The 18,645-nt window shown below is 31.6% G+C and overlaps 2 protein-coding genes across 2 annotated transcripts; both read right to left on the minus strand.

Moving 5' to 3' along the window:
- Window positions 1-1,852: 1,852 nt before the first annotated feature.
- LSP1 (Eukaryotic initiation factor 4E protein) lies at window positions 1,853-6,995 on the minus strand. The gene is made up of 5 exons (XM_078292404.1): window positions 6,661-6,995; window positions 5,929-6,097; window positions 3,437-3,562; window positions 2,590-2,655; window positions 1,853-2,266 (listed from the first exon to the last, which is right to left on the minus strand). Exons 1-5 carry the CDS (start codon window positions 6,873-6,875, stop codon window positions 2,216-2,218), a joined length of 627 nt encoding a protein of 208 aa, XP_078148530.1. The 5' UTR covers window positions 6,876-6,995; the 3' UTR covers window positions 1,853-2,215.
- Window positions 6,996-12,947: 5,952 nt separating this feature from the next.
- LOC144543633 (protein PHOSPHATE STARVATION RESPONSE 2-like) lies at window positions 12,948-16,117 on the minus strand. The gene is made up of 7 exons (XM_078291966.1): window positions 15,758-16,117; window positions 14,889-15,084; window positions 14,425-14,501; window positions 14,160-14,199; window positions 13,976-14,036; window positions 13,790-13,859; window positions 12,948-13,385 (listed from the first exon to the last, which is right to left on the minus strand). The coding sequence occupies exons 1-7, from the start codon at window positions 16,115-16,117 to the stop codon at window positions 13,200-13,202; spliced, it is 990 nt and encodes a 329-aa protein (XP_078148092.1). The 3' UTR covers window positions 12,948-13,199.
- Between the last annotated feature and the right edge of the window lie 2,528 nt (window positions 16,118-18,645).

Below are 18,645 nucleotides of genomic sequence, written 5' to 3' on the forward strand. Positions count from 1 at the left end.
ATCTGGTACTATAGCCTCACAAAACTCTTTATAGATATATGCTTCAGCTCATTTCAATCTTTGTTTTTTCTTTAATGAATGTTAATAAAACCTCCGTATAATAAAGAGTTTATCTATAAGCGCATATATCAGTTCAGAAAAATAGTATAATCCTAACTATTTCACCCTGGTTTCTAAATTCCAACGAAGATTAACATTGAATGCTATTTTAAGCAGGCAACTACCTAAAATGTGAAAATTACATGTAATGGTACCAACACTAAGTAAAAGTTATATATTTAGTTTACAATGCAGTCTGTGTATATTTTCTAAAAATTATATATTTAGTCACATTAATACATTAAAATAAATATTAGTATATTAATACATCTAGAGAAAAAAACAAAAAAAAAAACAACTTAGCCTTGAATAATTGAGGAACATTACCACATGCAAAAGGAGAAAAACAAATTAAAAAATGTAATACATCATTTCTATGTTCTCAATTGAACAAAATGAAATCAGGAATTTTCCATTTTATCTGATTTTTTATTAAATGAGTGAAAGAGTAACTTTCCTTTTATCTATTATTCTATTAAATGAGTGAGAGAGAGGTGAAGGGCAAAATTAGTATTTAGAGAAAAATATTCTCATAACTCTCAAAATCTCTATTCTTATATTAAGCACTTAGATATGCAGTCATGATTAAAAAATAAAATTTCATATTGAATATCAGCTCTCCAATTAAGTATTTTGTCTTCTTTTAATAAATGCATATGTTTTACATGTGCAAACTTAAATTTAATTGAAAACGCACTCACTACATATACGGCCATAGATAGTCAAGCTTTCTTTGTTCTCAAACTTGCAAGTTTGATTCTATATTCATTCTTTTTGACAAGTGCATAGTACCGAATCACAATTTCAGAAATTAGGATATGTTACATAAAAGATTGGTCCAATGAGAATTCGTAGTCATTTTTTTAATAATTTATTTCATGCATAGCAATATTAGATTTTTCAATCTATCAATAAATTTCAGATCACATTTTCTTTCAAATATTGTGTTCAGTTTTACTGATAAAAAAAATTATTTAAAAATGAGACAATTCGGTCCATCATTTATTTTCCAACTTACTTAAATATTTAGAAGTCATTTCATACTATATATAGCTTTAAGCCTGTAACTATATATTCTTAATTTTTATATGACACTTCGTAGATCTGTAGCTCTATGATTGATATAATTCCAAACGGTGTCAAAATTGATAGTAAATCAAAATTGCAGATCATCATATTGACATATATTATTTTATTTTATAGTTATTTTCACTGATGCCCTTAGAATTTATTCACCAATAATCTTGAACTTATCATTATTATATAATGGTTGAAAACTTTTATACTATAACTCCGTTGTAACACACAAACATGATACTAGTTAGAATAGTTGCACATCAATAAAATAGCTAAATAAATAACTTCAATATGTAATTGCACAATTACATATATATATATTAATAATTTTGTTATCTGGCACATTTCAGAGTTCAAAATATTTGGACAACAAGATCATGTATCTGTTGGATCACCATTCGGTCATTTTGATGAATAATTTTAAAAAACAATTATTTACCATGCGGTCATTTTGATGAATAAATTGTATGTACGACATACAATGAAAATTCCTTTATCTTCATTATAATAACTTTTGATCATTATAAGATGCCTGAACTTTGTGTATTACCATATTATAAGTCACTACCTTATAAATATACATGACACCGTGTCTAGATCAAAAGATTCAAAACCAGACCAATCAGAAAATCAGGCGATGGTGCAACATCTGTTAGTTTACTCTCATGCATTATGATCATAATAGAAATTCTTTTGAATTACTATGCTATCTCGTGAACCAAGGTATTTCAAAATGGTAAGCCTCATATCCAATACCACCAAGTAAAATGATGCATAAAGTACAAGAGGATCCATGCCAAAATCTCTCACTTTTTCAAATGCAAAATTCTAACCATCATATGTAGGAATTAGAGAAAGGCAAAAAGGTAGCAAAAGATGCTTGTAACTATCTCGCATGCAAATGCTAAAATATGCCTATAGTTCAAACATTTAAAAAAAAAAAGTTTGGAGAATTTCTAAGCATGTCGAATTTAGCAAAAGAATGTTTGAACAAAAATTTCTCAACATTAATACTTCTACAAAAGCATCAACTTGACAATTAAACATTGTATCGACCTCCTCTGTTTGATTTTTCTTTTCTAGCATCATCCTATTCAATCAAACCGAAAACATGTTATTATATAACAAACATCCAATTAGAGGTAAATAATGGCCACATGAACCAGACTTTTTCTGTAGCAAGTATTTTCAGTTTCAGCAGATCAGCAACTGAATGGTAAGTTATTCAACTTCTATATAATTTGCTATGTACGGTTACCGAGTTTGACTGATACAGCATTAAAGTCAACTGTACAAGTACACTTAGCATCTTGAGATGATACTGTACAAGTACACTACAGTAGCAACATCTCAAGGGCCATAAAGTCCCCACTTTCAATATAGAATGGAGACAAGAAGAGAGATAAGACATACATGAAAGCTGTAGACAATCTTATCATTGCAATCAATGAGTTCTTTCCATTTCCTGCCAATGCTCGTCTGTACATACCAAATATAGATCAGATCAGAAGAAAATAAATGCCAAATTTTTCTGTTGCAAAAAGACAGTTTACATAGCAGAAGGCTACTTTATTTTCTAAACCATTCAATTCGACATGCAAGTAATAAGCTTCTAAAATATAGCATGGTTGGGAAAAAAATAAACAAGGCGTGAGATTTAAAAAGATGGAAGTTATTTTGGAAAGACATGCTTGACACTGAAGGCTACTTCCTCAGAAAGGAACATCATAGAAATTGTGCTGAGTAATTTTAGGATCCTACAAAAACCTTATTTTTATGATAAAAAAAACCTCATAAATTCCCTTGTTTACAGTTCCTTGGGATAGTTTGGTTTGGATGAGTAGGTCTAGTAATCTAGTAAAAGTTAACTCCATTTATTGTTCTCCAAAGAAACACAACATCCCTTTCTTCCATTTAAAAAGTAGGTTCCACTGATCAAGACTGCTTGGAAAGTTTTCCGTGGCAACTTCATTGTATCTAAAATTCATGCATTCCTCTGAATATCATACAGCATCCCACATAGTGATTCTGCACCTAACAGTTAGGAAGAAATATTGATTCTTTGGGGTACCCAAGTAGCTCACAAATAATTTAATAACTTTCAAGGGAACACATAATTTTTGCTTCTTCATAGCTATACAGGTGTGACAGTTGTCTAATAGAAGGAGACCCTACTATAGTCTATATCTAGATGGATTGGTACTTGATTGACTAATGCATGTGACTAGCAAAGAGCAAGTGTAACTACAGAAAAGAAAACCTGAACAGCTTCATTGCTAGCAGTCCTAGTCCACAAAGCAAGTTTGTCTTGCCTCTGCCTCACACTGGCAACCACCCCACATATCTCCTCGGCTTCTTCAAATTGCTCTCCGATAAGAGCCATCAGCTGAAAAAACAATGGATTTGCATAAAAAAGTAAATGAAGTGTTTCATAATAAATGCGATTTAATTTTTTTATGTAAAAACACAAAACTAATTTTTTTTAAACAATCCATCTCATTTGTTGAGCTGATCCAATTATTCATTAAATAAAAGACAAATTCCCTCTCACCTGTTCAGCTGATTCAATTATTCATTAAATGACTGACAAATTCATCCTCAATTGTCACAAAGCTAAAATGCATTCATGTATGCTAATCAAGTTTGTTGTACATGAAATTCACCTAAAACCTAGATCCTTGCATTAGTATATATGAAAAAAAATTCCTTCCCCAACCACCAATAAATATTCACACAAATAGTGTTCAGTCTTCCTTGAATATCTAAAGGTAACATTAGCATGTAAACAAAACACTTGTGAATAAGTCATACAAATGGAAGTGGCTCTATTTCTATAAATTATTTTGTTACATATACACAAGCAATGTAATTATCTATTATTAACAAAACTACAACAAATGCAGACGGCTAAACTGAAGTTTAGACAATGGAGAATCAGATTACAATCATCACAACCAAAATTACAGAGGTCGAGCTCAATTTATGCACACATCATTATGCTAATACTGCAAAAAACTAAATCATTAAATATAAAAATGGAAAAAAAATCACTTCTTAATTATTGGTAAAACATACTTTTGGACTGCACTTCATGTGTATTTGGTCAAATGTCTTATGTTACAATTTGCATCGATATAATTTTCAAGAAGGTAACTTTGGGGATTTCAACTATTTTTGTTTACAAATAGTACCAAAACTTTTTTAGTACTAGTAATTATAATGACAAGAAAGATAGTACAAATGACACTTCCATGAAATAACAACTCGAATGGAACTCTTACTATTTCAAACTTGGTATGAAAATTTCAATTCAAACCAATATCAAACAAATTAAAATGCCTTTATTACATTTTATAGTACTGATGTTTCCCGATCAAAACAAAAGAAAATTTCACATGTAAACAGTTAGTAAAACAACATCAACCCATTATAATTTGACAAGACAAGCATGTAATGTTAATTTGAAGTTGAGATTACGAAATTTCTACTAATCAAAAACCAATTATATGTTCATTCAGTCACAGCCAACCTAATTTAATTAGATTGGTGCATAAGCACCAAAAAAAGAAAACAGAATCTACAACAATATAGTTGCAATTATTATATTCTTAGAGAAAATGCAAAAAAAATCCTTGTTAAATATGACATGGATGAATCATCAACACCTCGTCTCAAAGAGCCTTTGTAAAAGTCGCCTTTTGACACATAATTTTTTATATGCAAATTACAAAATGATTTGTAAAAGAAAAGTTATTATGAAAAAACAAAAAGCAGTTCAAATATAGATAATTACTTTTTATCTCAAACCATTGCAATGATTCATATACCGTTATTTAGGGGCATAAACCAAATAAATAGAACCTGTAAACAATAACTGCAAGAACCAAGTTCCGAAAGATTATTTTTGCAATTAGCAGAAAAAGTTTCTAATATTAACAAACAATATAAAACAATTCTGAATTGCATCCAACTATAATGATTGAGTCATAAAAAATTGGCAGGTATAGATTAACTAGACAACCTCGACAATAGTAAAACATTACTTATAATTTAAATATGACAGTTTCAACATAACCTATACTCTAGATGCAACAAGAAAAATGAAGAAATTTGATGCAAGTTTCACTGTTAATCAAATGACTTGAAATTTGCAAGTCTATGTTTGAACAGCATTTAATGGAACATCAAATAACATTCAAATTGTTTCTTTCAAAAAACATTCAAATTGTATGAAAAATAAATAAACGATCACTCTATAGGGAAAAACATGTCTATAATTTTTTATTTCTATTTCATAGAACATTTTGATGTCGATTCAGGAAAATGTTGTCAAGGTTATCAAGTTAAGCCATTGACAGTGAATTCTAACCCTAAAAAATAAGGGTAGGTACCAATTGTCCCCCTCCTTTAGAAAAAATATTTTCCCCTATTTCAGCTTGAATGCATAACAGGATTGCTAAATGCCCAATGAGCCATAAGTATGAGCCATTAGCATTTAGATTTTCCTATGCAATGATTTGATAACCATCAAAACTAATTTTTACTAAGCACCTAAAAAAATATATATTGCTTTAACATTCTCCCTGTAACGCGCTCTACGTTTTTTAACAAGACACAAGTTAATGTCTAACCTTTTGATAAAGAGTGTCATTAGTTACATCATGTGATCATTCATGACATATAAGTTACAAAAGAACAAATTATCAATTTGTTTTTTATTTTATTTTTTTTATAAGAAAGAAGAATGAATACCGTCTCTAGCCACATGGTGTCGAGTTGAGGTTTTCTGCCAACAGTGACAGACCACTTGCCCCCATTGGCACACTCAGGATCTTCCCACTTGGGCTCGATCCCTGTTTTGAATAAATGAAAATCTGCATTTGCTATCAGCTTACTCGGCTTAAACACCTGGTCGTACAAACTACAATAAAAGTAGTAAATATACAAGAACTTGGTTAGAAATAAGTACAACATTTCACTTACATCAACCCTTTTGTTTCTAGAAAGAGCTAAACAAATTTATAAAGAAAATAATATAATACTAAACTGTAACTAATCCATGAAGTTTTGCTAGAAAACCACAGCAACCTATAATTTATGACAAAGCTGTTAACTGTAAGAGACAACAGTACTATGATTACCCTGGTAAGGTACAAACATTTGGTATGGAATTGCAGATTGAACTAAAATCTGATCAACAAAGAACACCACACAAGTGACCTTGCAAGCAGTGGGTTGGTGCAATTACATTTGGAAGAAGCAAAACTACTTCAATGGAGACTCTGTTCATTAATTGCAAAGAGATTTTACCAATCAATGCATAGGTAGTTACACTAAGGCACAAAAAGTTTCTAATTGGACTTCAATAACAAAGAAATCAAGTTAATTCAATACAAAGTACACCAGTTGAGATAAGATCTAATACAATACATATCCGATTCAAAAATTAAGAAAAGAACAGTTAAAGTAAATCTCAAGACCTACCTCCAGAATTCCTCGACAGTATCGAAGGTGTATACATTACGGAGAGAGGAACCCCAAGCGGCGCCTTGTTTGGGCTTCGACTGGTTGTCGAACCAGAACGTCCATTTCCTCTGCAGTTTGTGCGGCCCCTTGCTTTCCACCGCCGCCTCCATTCCCTCGGCCAACGGCTCTTGCTGGATCGCGCCGCCGGTCGATGACTCCATTTCAGCCGCCATGGTTTTTCTCTCTTTTTGTTCTCTCGTTCTCTTTCCGGTCCAGCTGTTTCCCAATGTAAAGTTGAAGGAAGGATAGTAAATAATGTCGGAATTAAGCTGCTGACCTTGCAAAATTGAGGAATCTAGATTCTCCGACTCGTCTCTGTTATAAGTCACTGACAAGTATGGGTTAATCAATATCAGTGACCTGTAACAAGAGTTGTATCAAGGTGTTGTAATAGAAAATCTGATAATCAAGCCGACTGACCTTTCGCGTGTAGTTGGGCTTATTGGGTCGTAATTTTGAGCCGAACAGTAGTTCTCGAACTTTCGCACCTAAAAATTGTTTGATGGTCCGCTGTCAGATTTTTTTTGTAATTTTGTTTAGACTATTTCTTAAAAAGTTTACAGAATATGGTCTCCCATGTTACCTCAATACTTCACATATGATTTCGTATCCATATCCGATACGTATCATATTGCCATATTAATACATATTATATCGTTCGATATCCGTATTTATTGAAAATTATCATATCACCGTATTCTTCTATATTGTATCTGATACGATATCCATACCTATATTCATGCAACATAACCTCCCATTTTGATTTTAATCCAAATAACTTTTTAAACGAGACTAAAAGCCCATTTCATTGTTAAAATAGTATAATTACGGACACCAGTTCAATAAGAGACAATCTCTGATTTTGCTGTTTTACAATAGCATATTAACAAAACAACTAAGCAAACAATAAATTATCCAAATTCTAGATATAGCTAAGTGAGTGAGTCTATGGTACTATGCATATCACGGGTTGTTACCATGCTACGGCTCTATATTTGAGTTTTCAAATCCTAATGGTCGATCCGAACCGTTCATCTTGTTCTCCATATTAATATGTGTTTGGAGACCAAATTTTACATTTTTTGAAAATATTTTACTATTTTTTTAGATATTTAGAAAATCACTTGATCTGAAAATTCTGGACCATCCAAAAACAGTGATTTTCAATAAATCTAAAAAAATAGTAAAAAAATTTCAAAAAATGTAAAATTTGGTCTCCAGACACATATTAATATGGAAAACAAGATGATCGGTTCGGATCGACCGTTAGGATTTGAAAACTCGAATATAGAGCCGTAGCACGGTAACAAATCGTAATATGCATAGTACCATAGACTCACTCTAGCTAAGTTCTAAAAGTAAGCTAGAGTTGTTAATACTAAGCTACTTAGTAAAGAGCTGAGAGGTAAAGTAGCTAAAATAAATATGATTGTATTTGTCTTTCATGCATTACTGACATCCATTCCATTAGGTGGGGATACAGTACTACCTCCATGTCAGGGTGGATAACATCTGGTGGTATAGCATCTTCTATGACTGGCATCCAACTAGTAGCAGCTACCTTAGCTTTCTTCTTCATATTATATGTTCAATATTTAATAGTAGATTTAATTAGCAAAATAATAGATCCGGCAAACTTGGGTAAGCAATCATTAAAGCACATATCATTCCTATGTTTTCATATTATTCAACAGACAACACTAAGCACTATCAGAAAGCTTGTTCATTCATAAGTAGGTAATGAAAGATAATATTGAAATATATCATTCCAGGTGTGCCAGTGAGTCATTAGCAGTTGGTTTTTTCCTAGCCAAAACCAAACATTTAAAATTTGGGACCAGAATGAATATATTTAAAATTCTTATTAATTGAAAAAAGGTGCCTTGGCACCGGAGATGATCAAATTATAGAGGTTGTATTAGTTATCCGGTCACATTTTTTTTAATAAGAAAGGGGCACAGATGGCCCGTTAAAAATTAAGAAACGCTTTTCATCATTGAATTCTGTTTTCTAAATTGAAATGAACCATTATGCATTATTTAAATCTTGTAAATTGGAATCAGAGGCGGAGATAGTATGCAAGAATGGGGTCAATTGACCTCCACTTTTTTTCAAAAATATGTAATGAAAATATAATTTTGCTATATAAATTATAATAAATGTTATGGGTACAAGAAAATTGACCCCCATATTTTTGTGAAATTTTTATACTATTGACCCCCATTATAGGAATATGCTAGCATGCTATGCATAGCATAGAGCCCCTCCATGCAACGCCTTGGATTTTGACTTTTCAAAATCCTAATGGTCGATCTGAACCGTTCATCTTGTTCTCCATATTAATATGTATTTGGAGACCAAATTTTACATTTTTTGGAATTTTTTTACTATTTCTTTAGATTTATTGAAAATCGCTGTTTTTTATGATCCAGATTTGCTGAAAACAGCGATTTTCAATAAATCTAAAGAAATAGTAAAAAAATTTCAAAAAATGTAAAATTTGATTCCCAAACACATATTAATATGGAGAACAATAGGCGTTGCATGGAGGGGCTCTATGCTATGCATAGCATGCTATTGACTTGTATACAATTTGGTGAACTCTAGCATTTTAGAACACTTTTGGACTATTGAAGTTTATTTTATCCAGATATGTAAATATTAAATTGTTAATATAAATTTTATTAAAATTATGTTATTGAATTTTTTTTAGTATGTGTTTGATCTAGAGGTGAAAACGGATCGAATGCAGATCGGATAGTGGTAAAAATATATTCGTATTAGTTTTTTTTTTCTGGATACGGATACGAATCGATATCCGTTTTTCCATACTATTATTTATTAAAAAAACATATTAATATCATTAAAAAATACAAAAGTTTATAATATTTATTTAATTATAATGATGAACAACATATTTTTTTCATAATATATATTAAATTATTTGGTATATATCTACTATTCAGATACGGATAATTAAAATTTAAAAATTATATACGTACCACTATCCGTGTAGATATTCGGATATTGAATATTTATATCTAATATTCAACCCTTTTAGTTTGATCCCCATTCAGTAAATGTCTGGCTCCACCTCTGATTGGAATCATGTTAGAGAAATAATTTAAGACAAATATGCAACATCAGTGACCTAACTTCGTAAAACAAAGCTTTATTTTCGAAGGTGAAACAACATTTATAGCATACATTACGAAAATAAAATAAAACAATTGCATATTAACTAGATGTCATTACAATGAACAATAAAGCAGGAAATGTATTTACATGCTTATATTTCTTGCATGCTGTGGAAAAATAAGCCTACGTGAACTTTAATGTGGATACAAGAACATCTCTGGAATTAATGAAATGCTTTTTTTTTTCCAAACGAAGTCCCTAACCTATGACCTGTTTATGTATATGAGATATTTTTACAAGAAAGATCGTGATCAAATTAGTAAGCAAATATGAAAAATCAAAATTCATATTAGACGATAAATTAATATAATCATAATCATAATAATAATTAGAGTAAAGATGTTGTCCCCCTTGAATCTGTCCCCTATCTGTCCCCCTAACAACTTTCTTTTTTTGTTCTCTCACGTGGTCAAAACCCACCCTCTTCAATCTTCTCACGTGACGAGGAGAGCGTGGTGCACCGTCGAGATCCGGCGAGGAGAGCGTGGTGCACCGTCGAGATCTGACGAGGAGAGCGTGGTGCACCGTCGAGATCTGACGAGGAGAGCATGGTGCACCGTCAAGATTCGGCGGAGAGAGCGTGGTGCACCATTGGAGGGGGTCCATGCTAGCCCAGCGAAGGTTGTCACAATGCAACATATGAATACTTCATTAGTTAGATATGAATACTTCAGTTGTTAGATATGCGTACTTCATGTTACATATGAATACTTCTTGGAAGAGGTGGGATGAGAGAGATGAATCTGACTTTGAATTTTGAATTGTATAAATTATTTCGAACATGTATGAATACTTCGTAATCGTCAGTATGAATAATTCTTTAGTTAGATATGAATACTTCATTGTTTTAGATATGCATACTAGTCTGTTGAGAATATTTCTTGGTCCCAATCTGGGCAGGTGTGAATATTATTAGTGTCAGATGTGAATATTGTTAGTGTCATGTGTGAATACTTTATTAGTTATATATATGAATATTTCATTTGTTATATATTGAGTACTTCATTAGTTAGATATGAATACTTCATTTGTTAGATATGCATACTTCATGTTAGATATGAATACTTCTTGGAAGAGGTGGGTGAAAGAGATGAATTTGACAATGAATTTTGAATTGTATAAATTATTTTGAACATGTATGAATACTTCGTAATCGTCAGTATGAATACTTCTTGGAAGAGGTGGGGTGAGAGATGAATCTGACTTTGAATTTGAATTGTATAAATTATTTCAAACATGTATGAATACTTCATAATCGTCAGTATGAATACTTCATTTGTTTAGATATGAATACTTCTTTATTTAGATATGAATAATATATAGTTTCGCTGTAGTGGTCCCCAATCTTGGCAAATGTCGCTTTCAGACGATTGCGGTCCCCAATCCAGGCTGTCACAAGACGTCAGCGGTCCCCCTGGTTGTTACTGGTCCCCTCCAGCTTGTGTTTACATATGACAAATGTTTATGATAATAAGTATGAATACTATAAATTCGTAGGTATGAATACTATATGTTTTGACTATTAATAAAATAGCATTAATCTTGCTCTTTGGTGGTAGTTAGCACGTTTTAACTATTTTTTTTGTCTTTTAGTGCGGGGGACAGATAGGGGACTGAAATAGGGGGATTGTTAGTCGATCCCTAATAATTAATATAGTAACTAATAATAATTGATTATTTGATTATATGGACCGACGTCACATCCGTAACAGTTGGGACATTTAAAAAAAAAAATTAAGGGCATTTGTGTAATTTTTTAATTGAGGATATTAATAAAAATTTCGGCAAATAATGTTGGGAATTTGTATACTCCACGGTAGAGAAACTTTAGGTTCCGTACGAGTGTACTCGTCATTTGTCATGCTAAAATTGAGTTGTTGTATTTGACCGTTGACATACGTTGTATGTTTAAATGCTCAAGGAACAACATTAATTCGCGAATAATGCTGTCCTTTTTATTTGGATGCAATTTAAATGCATTTTTTTCTCTCCGAAATAATAATGAATTGGTGATATTCTGCTGATTCAAAATTTTATAGAAATAGTAGATTAGCACTATTTTAAAAAATACATTTGAAATAATATATGCATTATCTTGAATCATATAATATTACATTATTCGAATTAGCATTTTCTCGCACTGTTCTTATAAACTAATTCGAATTTAATATTCTTCCATAGGAAATTCAACCTTGTCATTCTGTCCAGTCTTTTTTTTCTCTACATTTTCTTAGCCAATCGATATAACATAATACAACTTATTAGTGGTTCCATTACTACTTTCATTTTTTTATAGCTTTGGCCGAGTTTTCGTGAATTATCTCGAGCAAACTATTACTAGTTTACAAAGGAGTCTGGCTAGTATGACATTAGTGTCATTTCAGTCTATATAAGACCAACTCTAAATCCTATCGAATCGACTTTAAACAATGAATTCAAATCGTTCAAATCTATATATTTCATCAGTTGTGTGTTTCATGCAATATCTATAATTTTTCGAATTTATTTAGTATCAAGTCAAGCGGTCAAATGTGTGAGTTTTTAAATTAATTTTAATGCATTCATTTTGCAACATTTTTGACTGCTTGATTTGGTACTAAAATAATTAGAAAATATAAAAAAATTACATATAAATGCATCACTTATAAAGTAAATCGGTTTGAACGGTTTGAATTAATCGTTTGAAGTCTATCCAATCAATTTTGTAGTTGATGTCATCTGATACTGATGTCATACTAGCCGGACTCTTTACAAAGTCTTTGTATGAACTATGAAGTACTAAATACAGAGAAATACTTTTGTGTGTGTTCTGTCGTATGTGTTTCTTTGGTCAAGGGCCAAAGCAGGCAGATTGCTACATTTTTTTTCAGGAAAAAAAGAAGAAAAATAAAGGCCATTTACCAGTACTGTTTCTGTTACATGTATGCTTTTATTACACTGATACATTACTAAAAAACTTGTCATATCACGAAGAGAGCTGCCAGTGCAATTCCTGTTATGTGCATCTTTAAATTAGATTCACTGGTACACTACTAAACCCAGCTATATAAGAGATGACCTTTCTAAAAAAATGCATGAAAACATCACACGTCACTCGAGTTAAAAATACAGTCTAAACTGAAGTTGACTGACAATAAAGCACTATTGCAATAAGAAATATCTAAATTAAAGTGATCAACTACCCAATTGACTACCTTAATTTACAAGTATTTTAAACATGTCAACATGAGTACTACACTAATCATGCTTTTAACACCTAGATAAACTATACAGAGATCAGCTTGTCCATCTCCTAGTTATCACTGATTTAGACCTGCTTCTGCTGAACTAGGGTTTCCTTCTGAAATTTCATTAGGGGCCTTGTCAGTGTTACCACCATCAGTTGAAGAGTTAGGGTTTTCTTCGCTCGACTTGTGCTGCTGCTCAATCAAATTTTGAAGGTACTTCCCTTGCTCTTCTACTTTTAGTTGCAAGTTTCTTTGCATCTGAGAGAGAAAAAAATGTTTAAATTTAGTTTCTGATTAATTTCTCTTTTATTTTTGGCAATTAAAAGGAAAACAACCGAGTATTGACCAAATATTGAGATACTCTTCCATCTAATTTTCTTTTACACTAAATGCTTGAGATACCAGCTGTGCAGGCACTTTTTTATCCTTTTATCTTCTTAATTTGATTTTTGTATTTTCACATTTCATACTCAATTTTCTATTTTCTTCTTAGTCCATTGTCACTTCAAAGTAGTCTCAATAATGCCAAAATTCATCTATCAAGCAGAAAACACACGAAAAATAATAATCCCATATAATGCTTCACCACACAGAATATAATTACTATTCTTTAGTATCCACCTTTTACAGAGGCAAAATATATATATAAAAAGAAAATTAACCTCAAGCTGTTCGTGAAGTCTTTTTTGAAGCTCCAGCTGGAGCCGTAATGCCTCTGTGATATTCATGCTCCTGAAATATATGAACAATTGCATTTGTTTAAAGTCATTGATCAATGTGGCTCATTCTTACAGTGTGGCAAATCAACAAAAAAATTATTAAAATGTATCTAGTAAAAACAAATTTACGCTTTAAGGCTGTCTATTGGTGGCAGTTCATCCTGAGAGGGAGTCCCCTTTTCCTCTGCTCCTGAGCATAACAAAAAAAAAAATAATTGAAAAATGTAAGTCAAAGAGAAAATTGGCTTAAATGGGTGAGATTTACAATATCCGACCAGACTAAGTTTTAGAAAATAAAGAGCTTGATGCGAACCTTCTGACGGTTCTGGCCTATAGCGAGCTGTTCTATATTTCTGCATCAAAAGAAAAAAAAAATTCACAATTAAATTTTTGATAAAAGCTGTATTTTTATATCCTCGTCCACAATAAAAAAATATTGGTTGATGCAGCTCTTCAATATTCCGAAGAATTTTGTTAGTTTCAATTATAAAACCAGTGATAAGATTATCATTTTAATCAAAATAAAATGAAAAAGATAATGATCAGAAAATTGCTGAAGAATTAAAAGAGTTGTACACCTGGAGGTGGCTTTTGACATGATATATGGTCAGATCATCCACCTTCATTAATTTCAGTACTGCTTTAGGTGTGGCCTCTGAAATTAAACAACAGAAATCTTAAGATTCCAAAAATTCTAGCAATAGTTTATCACACTGAACAGTTTGGTCCATATAAAAAATATTGTACCAAAATGGTTTTTTTGGGTTCCTCGAGGATATTTGCAAAAAATACACATGATTTATAAAATTTGGGAAAATAAATAAATAAAATAAAATATAGCATATCATGACGAACTTAAATGTTGTAGAAAAAAGAAAAATTACCCTAAATTAAATATTCCCAACATGTGTTCAACCCATTTATATTATACCCAATATTTGCACTTCTTAGAAATAGCTGCATTCTAAGTCAGAATCAAGCCTGAAACAAATGCTGGACAAGGAAGGCAAAAAACCAGTATTGATATGTGAGGATAACTTACTTTCACTCCCGCCAAGTCGATTGACAGCATCAATGAAGCGTTCATGGAGCTCCGGGGTCCACCTCATGCGCGGCTTAGAGGCACTCTGATTAGCAGTTGAAGGGGCGGGACTTGCTGCGTTTAGCTGGTGGATTGACAGTTGGGGTTGAATTGGTTGCGCCACTGGGGGTGGTTGAACAGGTGCAGGTTGAGCAGCCTATAATAAATAGTACACTTTCTTCATTAATCCACCAAAAGGACACGTACCACTCCTGTTTATATGTTTTACCAAATGCCAATTTGCAAATGGAGTATATCATGGCAAAAATAGGACAACTTGCTTTTTCAGACTTCGTATTTATCTTTGCAGAAATTGCAGGAAAAAATCAAATCAAATAGAATTATATTAAATGTGTCTTTTTTTACATCTTTTTTTCTTAAAAACAGGTCCAATGCCTACCCAGTACCCATGCAAAACAAGGAGTATCATCACCCAACAAACATGGTCATTATAATACCAGTGATGCCCCTGGAATACTGAAATATATCATCTTCATTCTTGCATCTGTCACTTTTCTGACTTTTAACCCAAAGAATCCCAAATTACCCTCCTTTGTTACTCCTAAGATAAATGATATCGGGAAAAAGGAGAGCCATTTGGGATACTCTTTTGGGGTAGGACGGGTATTTCTTTTCTATTTGCAATGCTTTCCAGGGATTACTTTAAAGGCTCTATTTTGCTGGTACATCTAATACTTTTAAGGCTATGATGAGTTCACACGAGGAATTTTGTCTTCAGATAATGGGCTACATTTTTTTAATCACGTGCTAAAACTGAATGTAAAGCACAAATTGATTTTAGTTAATATAATTCAGGTAAAAAATCATACCACTGGCTGAGCTTCAGTACCGGGAGTGGTATCATCCAAAATCTCCTTCCAATCATCGTCGATGAACTCAGTCCACCATTCAAGCGGCCTTTGCAAATCTTCAGACTCCACCACCGTACCGCTCCTTATCAATTCAGTACCAGCCATACTACTGGTGACAATTCCATCAGAGTACCAATTTGGTTCGGTGAACTCCCCGTTGAAATTGCAGTTGCTAGTGGAAGCCTCAAAAATAACAGATTCTAACTGTGGTTGTGGTTGTGGCTGTGCAGGTCTAGATGCTATGGAAGGAGAAGTTTCTTGAAGCTTTTGCAAGGCTCCTTCCATCGAATTATTAAGATGAATTTGGGATGAAGGCATAGATCGAACTGTAAGCAAGTACGTTGTCAGTCTTTTGTATACGTTATTTTTTTACTTTTGTATTCATATCATGAAAACAAAAGTTTTTTTAATATGTGCCCTAGCTAATATCAGTACATTGTAGATTGCTTTATTTATAATAGAAATTGATATGACTCGTGACATCAATTTTGGTGCCTCTATTTGATATTCTAACATTTATTCTTTAGCAGATTTTAATGAATTTTACTTACAAATCTTTTTGAGTAAAAAAAATGCATATAAACCATATAAAATAGGGTATTTTTCATTCTGAAAATATTAACAAATAGGAGAACATGATTACTAGCAAAGAAACTGTTAGCTTTCATCAATTGATAGATTACCATCTGCTTCTTATAACAAGCTGGTGAGCATAAATACATTTTGACTTCTCAGTGTTGCATGTATTAGTTCTTATTAAATTCCAAACTAATAATATTAGTTCATAGTCCCTTAAATTTCACTAACTCGCATGAAACTCAGCTGAAATGAAGGGCGAGAATCAATAATACCAATTTTGAAGTTCTGAAAGTGAAATTAATATACCAATCAACCCAATTTTCTTGTGGGTAACATGCAAAAAGGAAGTAAAATCTACCAAAGATGAATTAAATTACAGTAGAGATTAGAAAGGGTTCATGGATATTACCTTAAAAGGTAGAGGTGGAAATCGAGGCGTCCAACAGGAGAGAAAATTTACGAGAATTGGAAGCGATAGACGCCTCTGACGCGGTGCACCGTGAGCCGTGTAAAGAGGGCAAAAGGTTTTCGAGTAGAGAGAATCAGACGGAGCATCCCAGTCCCAATTATTGGGTGGACTCCGTCCACAGATCATCTGTAGACTGCGAAAGTTTTGTCTCCATTGAATCTGTTGAATCTGTTGAGTAGAAACTAGGTGCTTTAAACTCACAAAAAGTTTTGGTGAGTTTAACTCTAAAACTCATTAAATTAATTTTAAATGATGAATTCGAACCGTTGAAATCCGTCTACCTTACGTGTGATGCATCTATATATGAAATTTTTAAACATTCGAATTAATTTAGTATAAAGTCAAGCAGTCAAAATTAGAAGGTTAATAAATTAATTTTAGTGCATTCATTTTTGAACGTTTTTTGACCGCTTGACTTTATACTAAATTAATTCGAATGTTTAAAAATTTCACATGTAGATGCATCACACGTAAGGTAGGCGGGTTTCAACGGTTCGGATTCATCATTTGAAATCGATTTGATGAATTTTAGAGTTAAGCTCACCAAAACTTTAGTGAGCTTAAGAGCACCCTAGTTCTACTCGAATTTGTTAGTGTTGAGTGATGATTTAAATCATTTAATTAAGTTTGGTATCCCAATCCCAGATATATGATTTAAAGTTTTCCTACAGATGCATCTGTGAAACTAATTAAAATCAAGGTTTCGTATCGCTTTTAAACATAAATTTAAATCATTGAAATTGATTTATTTTATGAGTAATATAATTTAATTTTAAATTTATAAATTATAAATTTTCGAACTAGTATTAAATTAAATTGTTAAAAACATGAAGATTTATAATTTATTTTAATGTGTTATTTATTCAATATTTTTAACTTTTGACTTTATAATAAATAAAATTTAAAATACATAAATTTAGTATATATGTGCATTATTTATGAAGTAGATTGGTTTTGACGGTTTTAATTTGTCGCTTGAAGTTGATTTAATAAATTTTTGAGTAAAGATTATCAACTATCTTAATCTATTAAGTACATATTAGCTTCACTCTATTTCCTTGCATACTTTAAAAACTTCTTCAATCTCTTATTTACTCCTATACTTTTTACTTACATCTAATACATCTCTTAAAACTCTTAAAAAGTTTTAAAAAGTTTGTAGGATTTAAAAATCAACATTTAAAATATAATCTATATTATCTATGATGCACAAAAAAAATGACAGAAATTGATTGACGTAGGATTTATCATTCACCAAAAACTTCAAAATTGCAACGGTCTAATGAGTTTTTACAAAATATACAATGATCCTAAAATTGCATAAAATTTGAAGTAGAAAAATATTGATTTCGGAAGATATTTTCTTCAATGCAATGTATTGACTTTGTAAAAAGTGACAATTAATGTATAATCAGCATATCTTATTAGATTTTTAGACATATGCACATGTGAGTAAAATGTTCATGAACTTAATACCAAAACATTTTACAAATCAAAGTCACTAAATAATATCAAATTACAATACAAAGTCACTGAGATTAAAAAAAAATTCAAATTACAATACTGATACATTTTACAAATCATCTTAATTAGCAAGTTTTCGCTATTTATCTGAAAGATCCCAGATGCTGTCTCTCATTTCTTCAATTTTTCTTTAAAAATAAACAATATAATTGATCACATGTTTCAGTTTACTTGAACAAAATTGTCTTTATACACTTCTTTTGAATTTACACAGTTCTTTTCTTTTCCTTTAGGTCTTGTTAGGCAGTCCAATAAGAAATAGGAATAGAAATAG

Source organism: Carex rostrata, chromosome 25, assembly GCF_964058835.1.
Source record: "Carex rostrata chromosome 25, lpCarRost1.2, whole genome shotgun sequence".
NCBI lineage: Eukaryota > Viridiplantae > Streptophyta > Magnoliopsida > Poales > Cyperaceae > Carex > Carex rostrata.